A 16,269-nucleotide genomic window follows, 5' to 3' on the forward strand; every position below is an offset into this window, starting at 1 on the left:
TATTAAAATGAAAATCTTCAATTTTTACAATATCAACAGAATAAGAAGGCAAGCCACAGAATGGAAGAAAATATTTGCACATCTGCTAAAGATCTGTTATCCAAAATATACAAATAATTTATATAACTCAGTAACTAGAAGATTGAACAACCTGGTTTTAAAGTGGGCAAAAGAGCTGAACAGATACCTCACCAAAGAATGTATATTCATGACAAGTGAGCATGTGAAAAGATATTCAACATCATTTGTCTTTGGGAATTGCAAATTAAATCAATTAGATACCACTACACGTCTATTAGAATGGCTAATATCCAAACACCAGATGCTGGCAAGGATGTGGAGCAACAGGAACTCTCATTTCTGATGGGAATACAAAATGACACAGATCTTATGGAAGACAGTTTGATGGGTTCTTACAAAGCTAAACATATTCTTACTATATGATCCAGCAGTTGTGTTCCTTGGTATTTATCTAAATGAATTAAACAGCTGTGTCCACACAAAAAGCAGCACATGGATGTTTATAGCAGCTTTAAGCATAATTGCTACAACACAGAAGCAACAAGTATGTCCTTCAGTAGACTGGTGGATAAATAAACTGTGCTACATCTAGATAAATAGTATTATTCTGCACTAAAAAGCAATGAGCCATTAAGCCATGAAAGGCACTAGAAATCTCTCTCCCCACCTAGACAACAATTGCACTGGTACAGTCTGTCTGATGTAATTATTTTGTAATACCAGAATCTATGAAGGCTTGCAACTTCCAGGGGAAGGCTTGGATGATAAGTTGAAGTTAGTAAGCTTTAGTTCTCAGCACAGTGGCAGCTACTCATCCCTCACCTCAAGCCCCAGGGCAGACAAGTGAGCATGTATCCCAGAAGTATCTTGCAAGCAGCTTATGTGAACCAGGGTAGAAAAAAGGCACTCTGTCCTTTATGTATCAGTGATCTACTGCTTCTGATCACAGAAGTGCAGACAAAGAGGCAGGCAGCCATTGTTATTGCACCTACCTCCATGTTACAAGCTCTTCCCCCTCCAGCTGAAGCAATTTCAAGGGGACTTAAAGGGCTGAATCCCTTAATTTTTTTCTTTTTACCCTTTTGGGAGCCATCCATTAAAGCCTATGCAATTCAAAAGCAACTGCCTATACAAAGAAAATTAGGAAGTTACTGTGCATGAACAGAGAAGGACACAGGTTCAGAATAACCCTGAGTAGTCCTTATGTTTATACCTGAGGATGATCCTTGACACAGACAGCCCACAACAATTGAAAACAAAAACAATAAATAAAAACAAAAACAGCAAATCCTGAGGAAGGAGGAGACTCTGATTTCCAGAGTTACCGTATTACTAGATTCAAGTGTCCAGGGTTCAACAAAAAGCCACAAGGCCTAAAAAGAAACAGAAAATTATGTTTCTTTCAGTGGAAAAAAAAATAAACAGATGCTTTCTGAAAAAGACCTGATGAAAGATCTACTAGACAAAGACTTTAAAACAACTGTCTTGGGATGCTTAAAAACTAAAGGAGATATGGAGAAAGTCAAGAAAACAATGTATGAACAAAATGGAAATAATAGAGATAGAAAACCAAAAAAAGAATTGTAGGGCTGAAAAATATAATAACAAGTAAAATAGAAGAATTCAAAGACATATTTAAGAAGAAAATATTAGCAAATATGAAGATAAGACAATAGAAAATATTGAGTCTGAGGAACAGAAAGAGATTGAAGAGAAGTAAGCAAAACCGAAGGGACATAAGGGACACTATGAAGCCCACCAATATGCCCTCATGTGGGAGTACCAGAAGAGAAGAGAGAGAGATGGAAGAGAAGAGAGAATATTTGAAGGAATAATGGCAGAAAACTCCTCAAATTTGATGAAAAACATGAAGTAAATTTCCAAGAGTTTCAGCAAGCTCCAAGAATTTGAACTGAAATAGACACACATGGAGACACATCATAATCAAATCTTGAAAAGCAGAGTGAATCTTGAAATTAGTAAGAAAGAAGTGATTAACACATACATACAGGGATCCTCAATAGTATAAACAGCAGATTTCTGATATGAAACTTTAGAGACTGGAAGGAAATGGGCCAATATATTTAAAGTGCTAAAAGAAAAAAAGAATGTCAACCAAGTATCTTTTATCCTGCAAAACTGTCTTTCAGAAGTGAGGGAGGAATTAATACATTTCCCAGTAAACAAAAACTGAGGGAGTTCATTATCTTTAAACCTGCTTTGGAAGAAATGCTCAAGGAAGTTCTGCAGGGTGAAATGAAATGACACTAGACAGTAACTCAAAGCCATATGAAAAAATAAAGATCTCAATAAAGGCAAATACATGGACAATTATAAGTGCTAGTATTTGGAAACAATGCTATTGTTTGTTTTCATCATCATTTAAGAGAATAAAATATTTTAAAAATTCTCAGTATACAAGTAGTATTATTGTAACTTTGGTTGGTGATTCCACATATTGTTTTCTCTTAATTTAAAAAACTAATGTATTTAAAATAATTAATTAGTTTGTGTTTCAGGCCACACAATATATAAAGATGTAATTTTTTGACATCAACAACTTAAAGGTGTGGGGTTGGAGTTTTAAAGAAGCTGAGGTTTTGTATGTAATTGAAGCTAATTTGGAATAAAGTTAAATTAGAGTCTTGTAACTTTAGCATGTTAAGTTTAATCCCCATGGTAGCCACAAATAAAATAGCTATAGGATATACACAGAAGAAAATGAGAAAGGAATTCAAAGTTTCACTGCAAAAATTAACTAAACACAAAAGACAAAAGCGTTGCAGGAAATGAGGACAAAAAAGCTATGAAGCATATTGGAAATGAATAGCAAAATGACAGAAGTAAGTCCTTTATCAGGAATTATTGTAAATGTAAATGGATATTAAGCTCTTCAAACAAAAGAGATTGGCAGAATTAATTTAAAAAAAGATCCATCTGTATGCCATCTACAGTTGATTCACTTGAGATCCAAAGACACAAATAGATTGAAAGTAAAAGGATGAAAAAATTTTTTTCCATGCACAGAGTAGCAAAAAGAAAGCAGGCATGCCCTATATTAATATTAGATGAAATTGATTTTTAGTCAAAAAAGTTCAGAAATGTCAAAGAAGGACACTATATATTAATAAAGTTTCAATGCAGCAAAATATAAGTTATAACATTTATACACCTAAAAAACACCATCAAAATATATGAAGCAAAAACTAACTGGATTGAAGGGATAGATAGTTCTACAATAATAGTTGGATAATTCAATACCCCATTCTCAATAATGAATACATCAGACAGAAAATAAGCAAGGAAACTGAGGACTCAAACAATATATTAATCCAATTAGATCTAACAGACATATACAGAACACCCTACTCAGTAACTGCATACACATTCTTCTTAAGTGCACATGAGATGTTTTCTAGGATAGACAATATGTTTGGCCAAGTATTAAGCCTCAATAGATTTTAAAAAGTAGTTGTCATACATTATGTCTTCTCTGAACACTGTGGGATAAAGTTAGAAATCAATAACAGAAAGAAAACTGAAAAATTCGCAAATTTGTGGAACTTAACACACTCTCCAACAACCAATGGATGAAAGAAGAAATCACAAGGGAAAGTAGAAAACTCTTAGAGATGAGTGAAAACAAAAGCACAACATACCAAAACTTATGGGATGCAGTGGAATCAATGCCAGGGGGCAAATTTGTAGCTATAAATGCTTTCATTAAAGCATTTATAGGATCTCAAATTAGCAACCTATTTTTACAACTTAAGGAACTAGCAAAAGAATAAACTAAACCCAAAACTAGAATGAAGGATATAATATCTAAGCAGAGATAAATGAAATAGAGAATAGAAAAAAAAATAGAAAAAAAGATCAACGAAATTGTCAAACCTGTAGCTGGATAGACTAAGAAAAAGAGAGAAGACTCAAATTATTAAAATCACAAATAAAAGTTGGAACATCTCTACAGATTATAAAGAAATTAAAAACATTATAAGATAGTAGTAGGAACAATTGTACACCAACTAATTCAATAACCTAGATGAAATGGGCAAATGCAACAATTTTAAAAAGCCATGCTAAAATTGATATAGAAACTCAAGAGACCCTGAATAACAAAACTGGGGGACTCGCATTTTCTAATTTCAAAACTTGTTGCAATACTACAGTAATCAAAACAGTGTCATACCAGCATAAAGGCAGTTATATAGACCAGTGGAATATAATATTTTATCCTGCAAATGTATATAAATTTATATATAAATATAAAATAGAGACTTCAGAACTAACCCCTTACATATATGGCCAAATATATTTTGCCAAGAGTGGCAATACCATTCAGTGCAGAAAGGCCAGTCTTAACATATGGTGCTGGGAAAACGAAATATCCACATGCAAAAGAATGAAATTGGACTCTTACCTAACACCATATAAAAAAAATTAAAATGGATCAAAGACACTAAATGTTAAGACCAATATCTATAAAGCTTTTAGCAGAAAACAGAGGACAAAAGCTTCACAACATTGGATTTGACAGCAATATCTGGGATATGATAACAAAGGCACAGGCATCAAAAGCAAAAAACATGCAAATTGGATTTCATGAAAATTAAAAATTTTGTGCATCAAAAGAAAAACACTGGCCAGGCATGGTGGCTCACATCTGTGATCCCGGCACTTTGGGAGGCTGAGGCAGGATGATCACTTGAGGCCAGGAGTTCGAGACCAACCTGTGCAGCGTGGTGAGACTCTGTTTCAACAACAACAGAAAATAGCCAGGCATGATGGCGCATGCCTATAGGCCTAGCTACTTGGGAGTCTGAGGCAGCAGGATCACGTGAGCCTAGGAGTTTGAGGTTGCAGTGAACTATGATCATGCCACTACACTCCGGAAGGAAACCTGTCTGTAGAAAAAAGAAGAAGAAGGAAAGAAAAACCCTATCAACAGTAAAATGGACAGCAACCCACAGAATGAAGAAAATATTTGTAAATCACATATCTGATATGGGATTAATACTGCAAATATAGGGAAAACTCCTAAAACTCAACAATTACAAAGAAACGTGATTTACCTGATTGAAAAATGGACGAGATACTTTAATAGATGTTTCACCAAAGAAGTTACGGAAATGGCTGATAAGCACATGAAAAGTTGCTCAACATTATTAATCTTTAGGGAAATGCAAATCAAAAGAACAATAAGACACCATCTCACACCAATTAGAACGGCTATTATCAAATAACAGAAAATAGCACGTGTTGGTGAGGATGAGTTAGCCAAACACTTGTGCCCTGTTGTAATGTAAAATGGAATTGCTGCTGTGGAAAACAGTATGGTAGTTTTGCAAAAAAGTAAAAATAGAATTATTATTTGATCTAGTATCCCGCTTCTGCATATAAACCCTCCAAAATTGAAAGCAGGGTGTGGAAGAGATATTTGTACATCCGTTTTCATAGGAACATTTTTTGTAATAGCTAAAACATGGAAGCAATCCAGGTGACAATTCACAGACACGTGGATAAGGAAATATGGCATATATGCACAATGGAATATTATTCAGCTTTAAATCAGAAGGAAATTCTGACATACACTACAACATGGATGAAACTTAAGGACATTATGTATTCAAGTCTTTTGCCCATTTTTGAATCAGATAAATCATGTTTCTTTGTCACTCTTGAGTTTTAGGAATTCTCCCTATATTTGGGATGTTAATCCCTTAACAGATACGTGGTTTACAAATATTTTTTCCCATTCTTTGGGTACTATTGATAGTGTTTTTCCCTTCCTTCCTTCCTTTCCTTCCTTCCTTCCTTTTTTTCTTCCTTCCTTCCTTTTCCTTCTTTCCTTCCTTTTTTCCCTCCCTCCTTCCTTTTTTTCTTCCTTTTTTCCTTCCTTCCTTCCTTGTTTTTTTCCCTTTTGTCCCTTCCTTCCTTCCTTCTTTCTTTCCTTCCTCCCTTCCACCCTTCTTCCCTTCCTCCTGCCCTCCCCACTTGCCTCCCTCTCCCCTATCCCCCAAGACAGGGTCTCTTTCTATCACCCAGGCTGGAGTGCGGTAGCACGGTCATAGCGCACTGCAACCTTACACTCCTGGTTGCACATTATGAATGTATTTAATACCTTTGAATTGTACACTTAAAAATGGTTAAGAAGTTAGATTTTATGTTATGTGTATTTTACCACAATAAAAAAAGGAGAAAAAGAAAAGAAATTAGCTATCAAGCCATGAAAAGACATGAAGCCAAACTAAATGTATATTACTAACTGAAAGAAGGCAGTCTGTAAAGGCTACATACTGTACAGTTCCAACTATAAGACATTGTGGGAAGGCAAAACTATGGAAACAAAAGATTAGTTGTTGCCAGGAATTGGGGAGAGGGAGGGATGAATAGGCAGAGCACAAAGGACTTTTTAGAGCCGTGAAGCTACTCTTGCCCATACTGTAATGGTGGATACCTATCATTACACATTTGTCAAAACCTGTATGATGGAGAACATCAAGAATGAGCCCTAATGTAAACTGTGGACTTTGAGTGATAATGATGTGTCACATAGGCTCATCAGTTTTAACATGTGCCATCTGGTGCTGAGTGGTAATAGTGGGGAAACTTGTGTTATGGGGTGGGGGAGGCTATGAGGGGTATATGGGAAATCTCTGTACTTATTGCTCAATTTTGCTGTTTTTCTAGGAATTGTTAATTATTAAAAATGTGTAAAAAACATTACCAGAAAGCGAAAATTTTAAAATGACTTTTATTGATTTATTTATTTGAGACTAGCTGTGTCTCCCAGGCTAGAGTGCAGTGGCATGATCACAGTTCACTGCAACATGCACCTCCCAGGCTCAAGCAATCCTCCCACCTCAGCTTCCCAAGTAGCTGGGGCTACAGGCACGCACCACCACCCCTGGTTAATTTTTGTAATTTTTGTAGAGATAGGGTCTCCCTACGTTGCCCAGACTCATCTTGAACTCCTGGGTTCAAGCGATCCACCCATCTTGGCCTCCCAAAGTGCTGCGATTACAGGCATGAGACCCTGTGCTTGGCCAAATGACTTCATTTTAAATGTGTGTTTAAAGATTTTTCTTTAATTATGTTTCTTTTCCAAATATAAACTCAATATTTGGTTAAACAGAAATCAAAAGACATTTTTACTTAGATGCAAATGTTATAAATAGTAATTTAATAGATCCCCACATAATCTCCAAAAGTCAATGTGACTCACATTGTGGCTGAAATAATGTACATTTTCAGCGAAAGATACTGTAACATTACTAAGTGTAAAAAAAAAAGAAGTGTATATCTTTTTTATTTATCCTGAATGCTAATGTTTGAGGAAATACAGGTGTCATTAGAGGAGGAGGAAATTTTCTGAATACATAAAAGCACTCAAGATTGGTAGCCCTGTTTGTTTGTCATGCCAGCTTGTACTTCAAGTAATTTATTTACTTTTTTTCCTAAATCTATCACTAATTCTGCTCAGATAAGGGGATTTAATGAGATGAAGACAGAAAGAATTGGAGAAGAGAAGAGGAGATGAGAAGAAAGTAGATCCTTTTCAGAAGTAGAAATATGAAATAGAAAAGATAAAATGAAGAACGTAGTTTCATAAATAAATATGAGTTAGTGATCCATGGGAGAAAATGTAACCATTTAAAATTTACTAATTGCTGAGCATTAAAAGAATTAGATTGAGAGTTGGAAGGTTCAGGGTGTACACTGAACAAGCTTCTATAAGACTTGAGATGTAGATCAGATGTGTATAAATTTATGTGTGTAGGTTTTGTATGTGTGATATTTTACATGTTGTGGTTTTGACATTAACATTATGCAAAGCTTTTGAGCAGCATAAACTAAATATTGACTACCCAATATATTAGTCACGTAAAACCAAATTTATTATAGCTCTCAGTTTTCTACTTAATTTTCCAAGCTAAAATATTTAAGATTATAATCACTACTTACATTTTTTCCTTATTTAAAAATCAGATATGAAATTGACAACAGTGAAAAATTGAATTTACCTGGTGTAACTTTGTAGTAGTGTAAATGGAAGATTGTCTCTCATATTAGGAGCTCCTATCTTTATTTTTTATTTATTTGTTTTTATATTTTTTGAGACAGAGTCTCGCTCTGTTGCCCAGGCTGGAGTGCAGTGGTGCCATCTCTGCTCACTGCAAGCTCTGCCTCCCGGGTTCACGCCATTCTCCTGCCTCAGCCTCCTGAGTACCTGGAACCACAGGTGCCCGCCACCACACCCGGCTCATTTTTTGTACTTTTAATAGAGACGGGGTTTCACCGTGTTAGCCTCCTGACGTCGTGATCCGCCCTCCTCGGCCTCCCAAAGAGCTGGGATTACAGGCGTGAGCCACCGCGCCCAGCCTATCTTTATTCCTAGACCAGTATTTTAGACCATAATGGAAAGATAGCTAATAATGGCTTGGATTCTACCTTCAAAAAGCATTTTTTGTCAATAATTTCTTTTTGAATGTCATTTATTAGATAACCACATAGTTTAATACTCTGCACAAATGTGTTTTTTGTCTTAGTATGATTTTGTTATGATGAGTTTTCATTATGATCATAGACTTACAGCCTCACCGTTTACTGTCTGTTCTCCAGTATCTTAGAGGAATTTAGAGTTTACATATAGATTCATAGCATTTTTTTGATCTGAGAGGAATCTGGTAGATAATATAGTTCAGAAGCTGTATTTTAGATACAAGAAATAGAGACGTAAGGTTTAATGCTTGACTCCAAGTCACACTCTATGTGTGGTGCAAAGCTTGGTCTAATTCCTTATTTCCTGAAGTCTCAGCCCAGGCCTGCTTCTGCGACACTACGTTGTCTGCATCTCTGGGGTTGTCTATTCCAACATCCTCTGTCCTGCCACATAGACAATTTTCGTTCAGATACTTTTCAGCTTCTTTCTGCCCGATCCTAACAGTGAACAGTATTGTTAACCTAGCTTATATACCTGTCTTATGCACCTCAAATAGATTTTGTGAGGATGAAGAGTCGATGTAAAAACTGAAGTTCTATGACACAGGTCATAACCCTTCCATTACTGGTCCACAGTGTTTTAAATTTAAAACGTGATGCCTTGAATGAATTGCCAGTATTGAAAAATGGATACATTTCACATAAAAATCTGGGTATTTCCGTTTTTCTAGGAAGTTCCATAAATCTTGCAACATGGGATGGCCTTCTTCAGTGATACTATTAATATAGCATGTGCAATTTCTATTTCACTAGAGTTCCTGTCACTGGGTATGTGTTTCCCAGTCCTTGGCCAAATGTCAGCTGTCGTTCCTTCATTATCGTATTTCCTGCTTTCCTCATTTAAATTAGTTGCCTTGATGTCTGCAGACATTTAGGGAGTTCAACTGCTGTTCTCTGAAAATAAAAGTCAAAATTAATAGTACTAGTAAAATGTTTTTCAGGGCACACAGGTAAAGGTCGGGGAAGATAGATGTAAAACAATGAGAAAGTTTATCAATAATGGAAATCACTGACATTTCTTCAAATTTGTTTTTCAAGGCAAACATGTCCCAGGTAAGGCAAGTGGGATTGCTGGCTGCTGGATGTCAGCCATGGAACAAGGATGTATGTGCTGCCAGTGGAGACAGGTTTGCATATTGTGCGACCCTGGCTATCTATATTTATCAGGTAAAATAATAATTCTTTTCCATTTTTAATTATATCAGGTAAAATTAATATTTGATTAATACATATTTTAAGTCCTTGTTACATGAAAAACATAATGCTATAATTCCATTTATATTTATATTTTTAAAGTTTTGTGATTTATACCGTATAGGTTTTAAAAGTTAAACCTTTAGAAAACACTTACATTATTAAATGATTAGTAAATTTGATATAAGAAAATTCTTTTTTCAGTTGAAGAATTTGGGTAGTCCATTAGAGATCATTATAGTAAAATTAGGACAGACATATATTGTGAGATATTATTGGGAGAAAAACTTGTATAACTATGTTTTTCTTGTCCTAGCTCCATTCAGATATCCCTTATCAGTTCACAATTTATAGAGCCAAAAACTGCCTGAATTTCTTCATATAGAAGTGCCATAAGCATGTTAAAATCAAAGTCCAGTGATTCTCTTAAATTCAAAGTCAGTATCTCAGTGTCACCAGCTAACCATGCATCTAAACCAGAAATGTGATAGTTATCTTTGACTCCCTCTTCCACTCACATGCCGTGCCCTTGGTAGCCAAGAGTGATTCTAATATGTTCCTCATATCTTTCTCACCTAAACTATTATAATAATCTCTTAATAGTCTCTACTTTTAGTTTGGCTCCCACTAATTTATTGTTCAGTGTAATCAGTTATCTGTAATGCAAATCTAAATTTTAAAGCTTTCAGTTGCTACTCATTCCCTAATAGTAACATCTAAACTTCATAAAATGGCATTCAAATGCTTTTGTGATCTTCCTGCCTCTCTCTTACTCTGTGTTCCAGATATACCAAACCAATTACATTTTTCTAAGACATCTCAGTCTTTCATATCTTGCCTTTGCTTACACTAATTTTTCAGTTTGCTTACATTGCCTGTCTAGAGAACACTTTCTCATCTTTCGAATCTCAGCTCCTGTATGAACTCTTTTCCATATTCTATTTTCCCCTCTTTCTTAGCAGTAAAGGACCTCATAAAATGGACTGCCTCTCTACATGCTTTCATTTATTAGGAGTCTTTCCCATCTTTTAATTCTCAAATTTTTGCACACTTTCTGGCACTTAGAAGACATTCATTAAATGTCTTAAATGAATGAAGGAAAGAATCTTGAAACTCCAACTTATTTCAGTTAAGGCTAAGAATATCTTGTTTTATTCTAGAGTAAAAATTCTTTTCATTACTACATATTAGTACATTACTAATTGCATTATGCTTTATTCAAAATTTAAGAAATATAGCATTAATGTATAAAACAATCCATTTTCCACGATATAGAGTAAGATTTTATGTAGTCCATTTCTTAAGACTGTAGAAATATCTAGCTACCAAAATGGAACTTCAATATAACTCACACTTCTTCATTTTCACCCCCTTCATACACAACACAGCAGCAAGACTTCTAAATGCCTTTTTCTCCCATCTACCTCCTTTACACTCTTTATATACTCCCAAGCTTGTCCCTCCCAAATCCCACCTACACAATTTCTCTCCTAACCCTAAGTCCTTATCTTGTCTTTTATTTCCTCCTAAAGAAGAGAAAGTTATCAAGCAAGTCAAACTATTCTTCTGAGGTAAGGATGGTAAAGAAACTCAGTGGATGAAGCCATAACTTAATTTTTTCAAGTTTCTATGTCTTAAATTTTGTGATGACATTTTATGATGAATATTTAAAAATATTGAGGTAAAATTAGTAATATAAACAATGTACATGAAAGTTGTCATGTCATTAAGGACTGAAACAAACTAAAAATTATCCTAATTTAGAAGCTGATGCAAATAAACTTAGGGGACAGTTCATTACAATGTCCACTATAAAACCTTGTTTCAAAGTATGCCAATAGAAAATTACATAATTAAATGGTGACATTAATATGAAATTTATGTTAATAAGTATTGTTTTAAATATTATCATCTCAATTACAGTGCTTTGAAAATTATGCTACATAAATGTAACATGATACAATTATTTTCAGAGGAAATATTTATTAAATAACACTTAGTGCCAATTTGTAGTCAAAGTCTGATAATCGGTCACACTCTGGATAATGATACTCTTGTATTATATTTTTCTGAATGATTAAATGATAATGGGAAATGGTATTAGAATTTTTCTTTAACTGTTGTTTTGTAATGCACTGATATGTTAATGTACCCTAAAAGTAGAGTAATTTATGGTCAATCTCAATGTAATTGTACAGTTCAATATTACTGAATTGTAAACATCATAGGAATGCATCAGTAGTTTAATTCCTGCAAATAGTTCAGTGTTCTCTAGTGTGCTTACAGTTACTATGTAAATAATTTGTATGGTAATGTCAGTGGTCACTGATATGCAGCATAGCTTCTTCACACATTTACTATATTAATAGATTCTTTTACTGAATTTCTAAATAATGTAGGTTTTTTTCTTTTGGATACATTAGATACACTCACTGTATCTACCATAGGTGACTTAAATTGCTGAATAATTTAAAACTTAAAAACCTATTTATTCCTAAATGTATAGAAAACACAATTATGTATTTAAATAAGTCAACTTAAAATTGCTATTGCTGCAGTGCTAATCAAATGAAAACTTCATTGGTTTTGGGTTATCTTTACTAATGTTGTAATCCAAAGTTGTCCAAGAATAGTTGAAGTTATAGGAAGAGAGAGAAATTATAGAAGAAAAAGCCTTAGGAAATACTTACGTGATTAGTCAAAAATTTTACATACAATGTTCACTGCAGCATTATCTGCGATGGCAAAAATTAAGTTACTTAAATATTAAACAGATCTTAAGTGTTTATTCTTTCAATATTAACTGAATCTCTTCAATTGACCAAGCCTTACTCTGTACCAGGATTGCAACTGTGAAGAAACAGGCAGAGTCTTCTTGTGGAACTTATATTCCTGTAAGGTGTAAGGAAAGGTGATAAGATAAATAAGTAAACAAATAGGTAAAATTTTCAGAAAGAAGTGTGCTCTACAGAGGCTGAAAAAACAGGTATAATAAGATAGAGTCATGGGATAGGTTCTGGGGAGAGTTACGAATTAAGATAGCATGGTCCGAAAACATCTCTCAGAAGAGGTGCATTTAAACTCAGACCTCAGTAGGAGAATGAATAACCATGAGCAAATCAGTAGATAGAGTATTTAGAAGCCAAGGAAGCAGCAAGCAGAAGGCCATCAAGTGGAGGTGATCGGCTGTAATAGAGAAACGAGAAGTTCAGAGTGAACAGGGAGGAACATGATTTCAAATTACTTTGGCAAGATAGCAGAGATTCAATCGTGTAGAGATTTGAAGGCTGTTTATCAGTTAGGATTTTATTGCAAGCATATAGCTTTAAAAAGTTTGATGTAATAAATATTTAATATCATAATGATTTTTAAAACTTAGAATAGCACTGTGAAAGGCTCATTATATGCTAAAGGGGAAGAAACTACAACAAAAGGACATAAATAACATATTCCAAAACATGCTAAAAATGATAGAGATTAATTCACTAATTAATGGAGGCACACTTACAAAAGAAATAAGAAAAACTAGGCTGTTTATTTTTTCTATTTACATATAAAAACACAATATAATGTCCCATCCAAAAAAAACAATAAAATAAAAAGAGTGAATGACATCATTGCTCTGGAAGCTTTGGACATCTTAAAAGTGTAATAATGAGCAGTTGGTGTATTTAACCCAAATTTTCTTGCTTCAAGTATAAGTGAAAAATTGCAGAAAAAAATATTCCAAAACCAAGGGTTTTTTCTTCTCATAAAAAGATATAGCTATGGAAAATATAATAAAGCTCTAAATTATTATGCATATTTAAATGTGAAACATTTATTTTTACTTGTTTTTAAAATGGATATGTTTTTATTCTCTCAGTTTTTAATGTTTTTTTTTTAGCTGGTTCAATATTCTTGAATACACTTGAATGTAGACCAAGGCTTGAAATATGTTCATATCTTTATTATTAGGTGAAATAATTTTCCTGTATGTAGCTTTAGTTTTGTGTAATGTGACTATTAACAGTGTATTATCTTAAAAAGGAGCACTAAAATATTTTATTTATATATTTTGTTTTAGTTGGATCACCGTTATAATGAATTCAAACTTCACGCAATTATGTCTGAACATAAAAAAACAATCACAGCAATTTCTTGGTGTCCACATAATCCTGATCTGTTTGCAAGTGGCAGTACTGATAATTTAGTGATCATTTGGAATGTTGCAGAACAAAAAGTCATTGCTAAACTCGACAGTACAAAAGGTATAATTACAACTGGGATTTATTTTATGGAATAAAATATTTTTATTTCAACAAGCACTATCAGTATTATTAGTTCAGCTTTTAAAATGGTGTTTTCAAACTTCTTAATGGTAATCTGTATAAGAAATAAATTTCACATAATGACTCATGTCCATAGGTACAAAACTGAAACAAAATTTCATGAAATAATTATACGTAGAACATATGATCGACTAAAAACATAGCCAATACCAAATAATTTTATTAATGTTTAAATATAATGTAAGAATTTCCAAAATAAATATAAAAATAATAATCAGAAAGATTTTGTTATTGAGACAAGTAACAAGCCTTGGCTGTTCATTACTCTATTCCAACCTTTAAATTACAAAGGAAGTATTATGCATATATTTGATGCATTGTTAAGCTGGTTTCATGCCTTTATTTTTAATTTGGTCAAGGTAGAACATCCTCATTCACATAAATTGGACTTTATGAATTGGAATAATAACATTATACTCTTTCTACTTAGAATTGGGAACTCGCATTTAATCTTATCCCATCATAATGGTAAAGTTAAGTAATAATTATTCTGTGTTCAGTGTCACAATAATTAACTCTCTTTTTGAGCACCATATTTAGCTCAATTGATTATGGTTTTGAAAGCTACTGCTAGATATGTTTTTCAATTCAGCTTCTTCTCTAAAAATAATTGTTATAAATTTGAGATATAAAACTGGACATGACAATCTCACTAACCTTATTTTGTTCAAATTTCTTTGTAATATTCTAAGGCAAAAATACTGGGAATTTATAGGCAATTATCTTTAAATTTTGTTTCCATAATAATAGTAAAATAATATCTTTTGTAACTTTTAGACATATTTGATATTTTTAGTATTTTGGTTTGTCTTTTCAAATTTAGGTCATTAAGAATGCTTAAAATATCAGTGTAATACATTAATTTTATTACTCAACTGTTAAAGATATTTGTCAAATGAAGTTAATTTTCAACTAGAAGTATATGGATCTCATTCCCAGGTTTATGTACCCTGTTTTTTATTTTTACTTAGAACAACCAATGTATTAGACAGTGAGTAATGTTTGCCCCAATCTCTGAACAAAATATTGTAAAAAGTCAGCTATTCGGTGAGCTTCCATTAATGTAATTAGCAATTTTTCTTAAGGCTTTCCGTGAGAAAAAAACAAATTATTTTGGCACAATGCTTTGTGGTATATCAATTGTGATTGATGGCCTCAATTAAGACTTTTCATATCTCCCCATGTTTTCTGGTCATATCTGTTTGTCCAGCAATCACAAATTCTATAGGTTACTCCATTACTGTTTATATTGATTGATAATGCATTTCCAAGTACTTTAAATCCAGCTTTGTGTGAGATTAATTTTAAATAACACAACAAATTTTTCTTGAAATTCTTTCCATATTGTATGTGCCATAAACTAAAATGTTGCACGATATTATTGTTCTCATAAAGATGTAACACAAAGTCAACGTTAGGTTATAACTGCATATAATAAACATAAATTCTAAATGTTTTGCAGAAGTAATGATTAATTTTATTATCACTTAGTGTATCCATGGATTTATCATCAGACACTATATACATCACATCCATTCATTGGGGAAGATTTTATTTATTCATCAGCTATATGCACCATAGTTTCTTTTGTCACTGGATATACAATTAAATAATACTTTCTAATTAACAGTCCCAGAATGATGAGATAATTGTGGAAAGCTTTTGGCAAATTTTTCATGTTTTTCCTTTCTTTGAAAATTTTCAGCTATCAATATCTCCCTCATCCAAATGTCTTCTTAATTTGAAGATTGAAAGCTTTGCTATTTTATTTGCAAAAAAATTATGACTATTTTTGGTGATTTCCATCTTAAGTAACACTTTTGAAATGTTTTAGGCTTATTTTTCTTTTTAGAATCCAGCTTAAGCAAAGTAGAAATTTGCATTAAGTGAACTTTTTTTTTCAACTTCCAAATACAGTTGTTGAATTTGATCTTGCCTCTGTATTTTTACTTCTTCTTCCTTTTGTTTCTAATAATCTAACAATCCATTTAAACGAAAATGCATATTAGTTTTTCCAAATGTAAAATGTAAAAATTGTCACCAACTTGAAAAAGTCACTTTATGTAACAGTGGATAATAATACCACCTACCTATCTCAGAATAGTGTTGGAAGAATTAAATTGCAACACTCCTTGAAAGTGCTTGTACATAAGTCACTATGAAAGTGTTTTCTATTATTATTATATGACACTGTTTCTGGTCCTTTCGCTTTCTTTGC

General features: G+C 33.2%; 1 protein-coding gene across 16 annotated transcripts in view; it reads left to right on the forward strand.

Annotated features, from left to right (window-relative positions):
* WDR17 (WD repeat domain 17) overlaps window positions 1-16,269 on the forward strand; it is a 117,698-nt gene that overhangs the window by 37,072 nt on the left and 64,357 nt on the right. For 14 of the 16 annotated variants that reach the window (XR_010112074.1, XR_008625272.2, XR_008625271.2 and 11 more), the window contains 2 exons: window positions 9,565-9,693; window positions 13,787-13,970. The exons of 1 other annotated variant lie outside the window; for it this stretch is intronic. Coding sequence is in view for 11 of the 15 variants with exons in the window: in XM_063604001.1 (XP_063460071.1) it covers window positions 9,565-9,693; window positions 13,787-13,970 (313 nt within the window). In the remaining 4 variants the exon portion in view is untranslated. The remainder of the gene's footprint in view (window positions 1-9,564; window positions 9,694-13,786; window positions 13,971-16,269) is intronic. One more of the 16 variants, XM_034959449.3, reaches the window with a different exon arrangement.

This window comes from Pan paniscus, chromosome 3 (genome assembly GCF_029289425.2).
Source record: "Pan paniscus chromosome 3, NHGRI_mPanPan1-v2.0_pri, whole genome shotgun sequence".
In the NCBI taxonomy this organism is placed as follows: domain Eukaryota; kingdom Metazoa; phylum Chordata; class Mammalia; order Primates; family Hominidae; genus Pan; species Pan paniscus.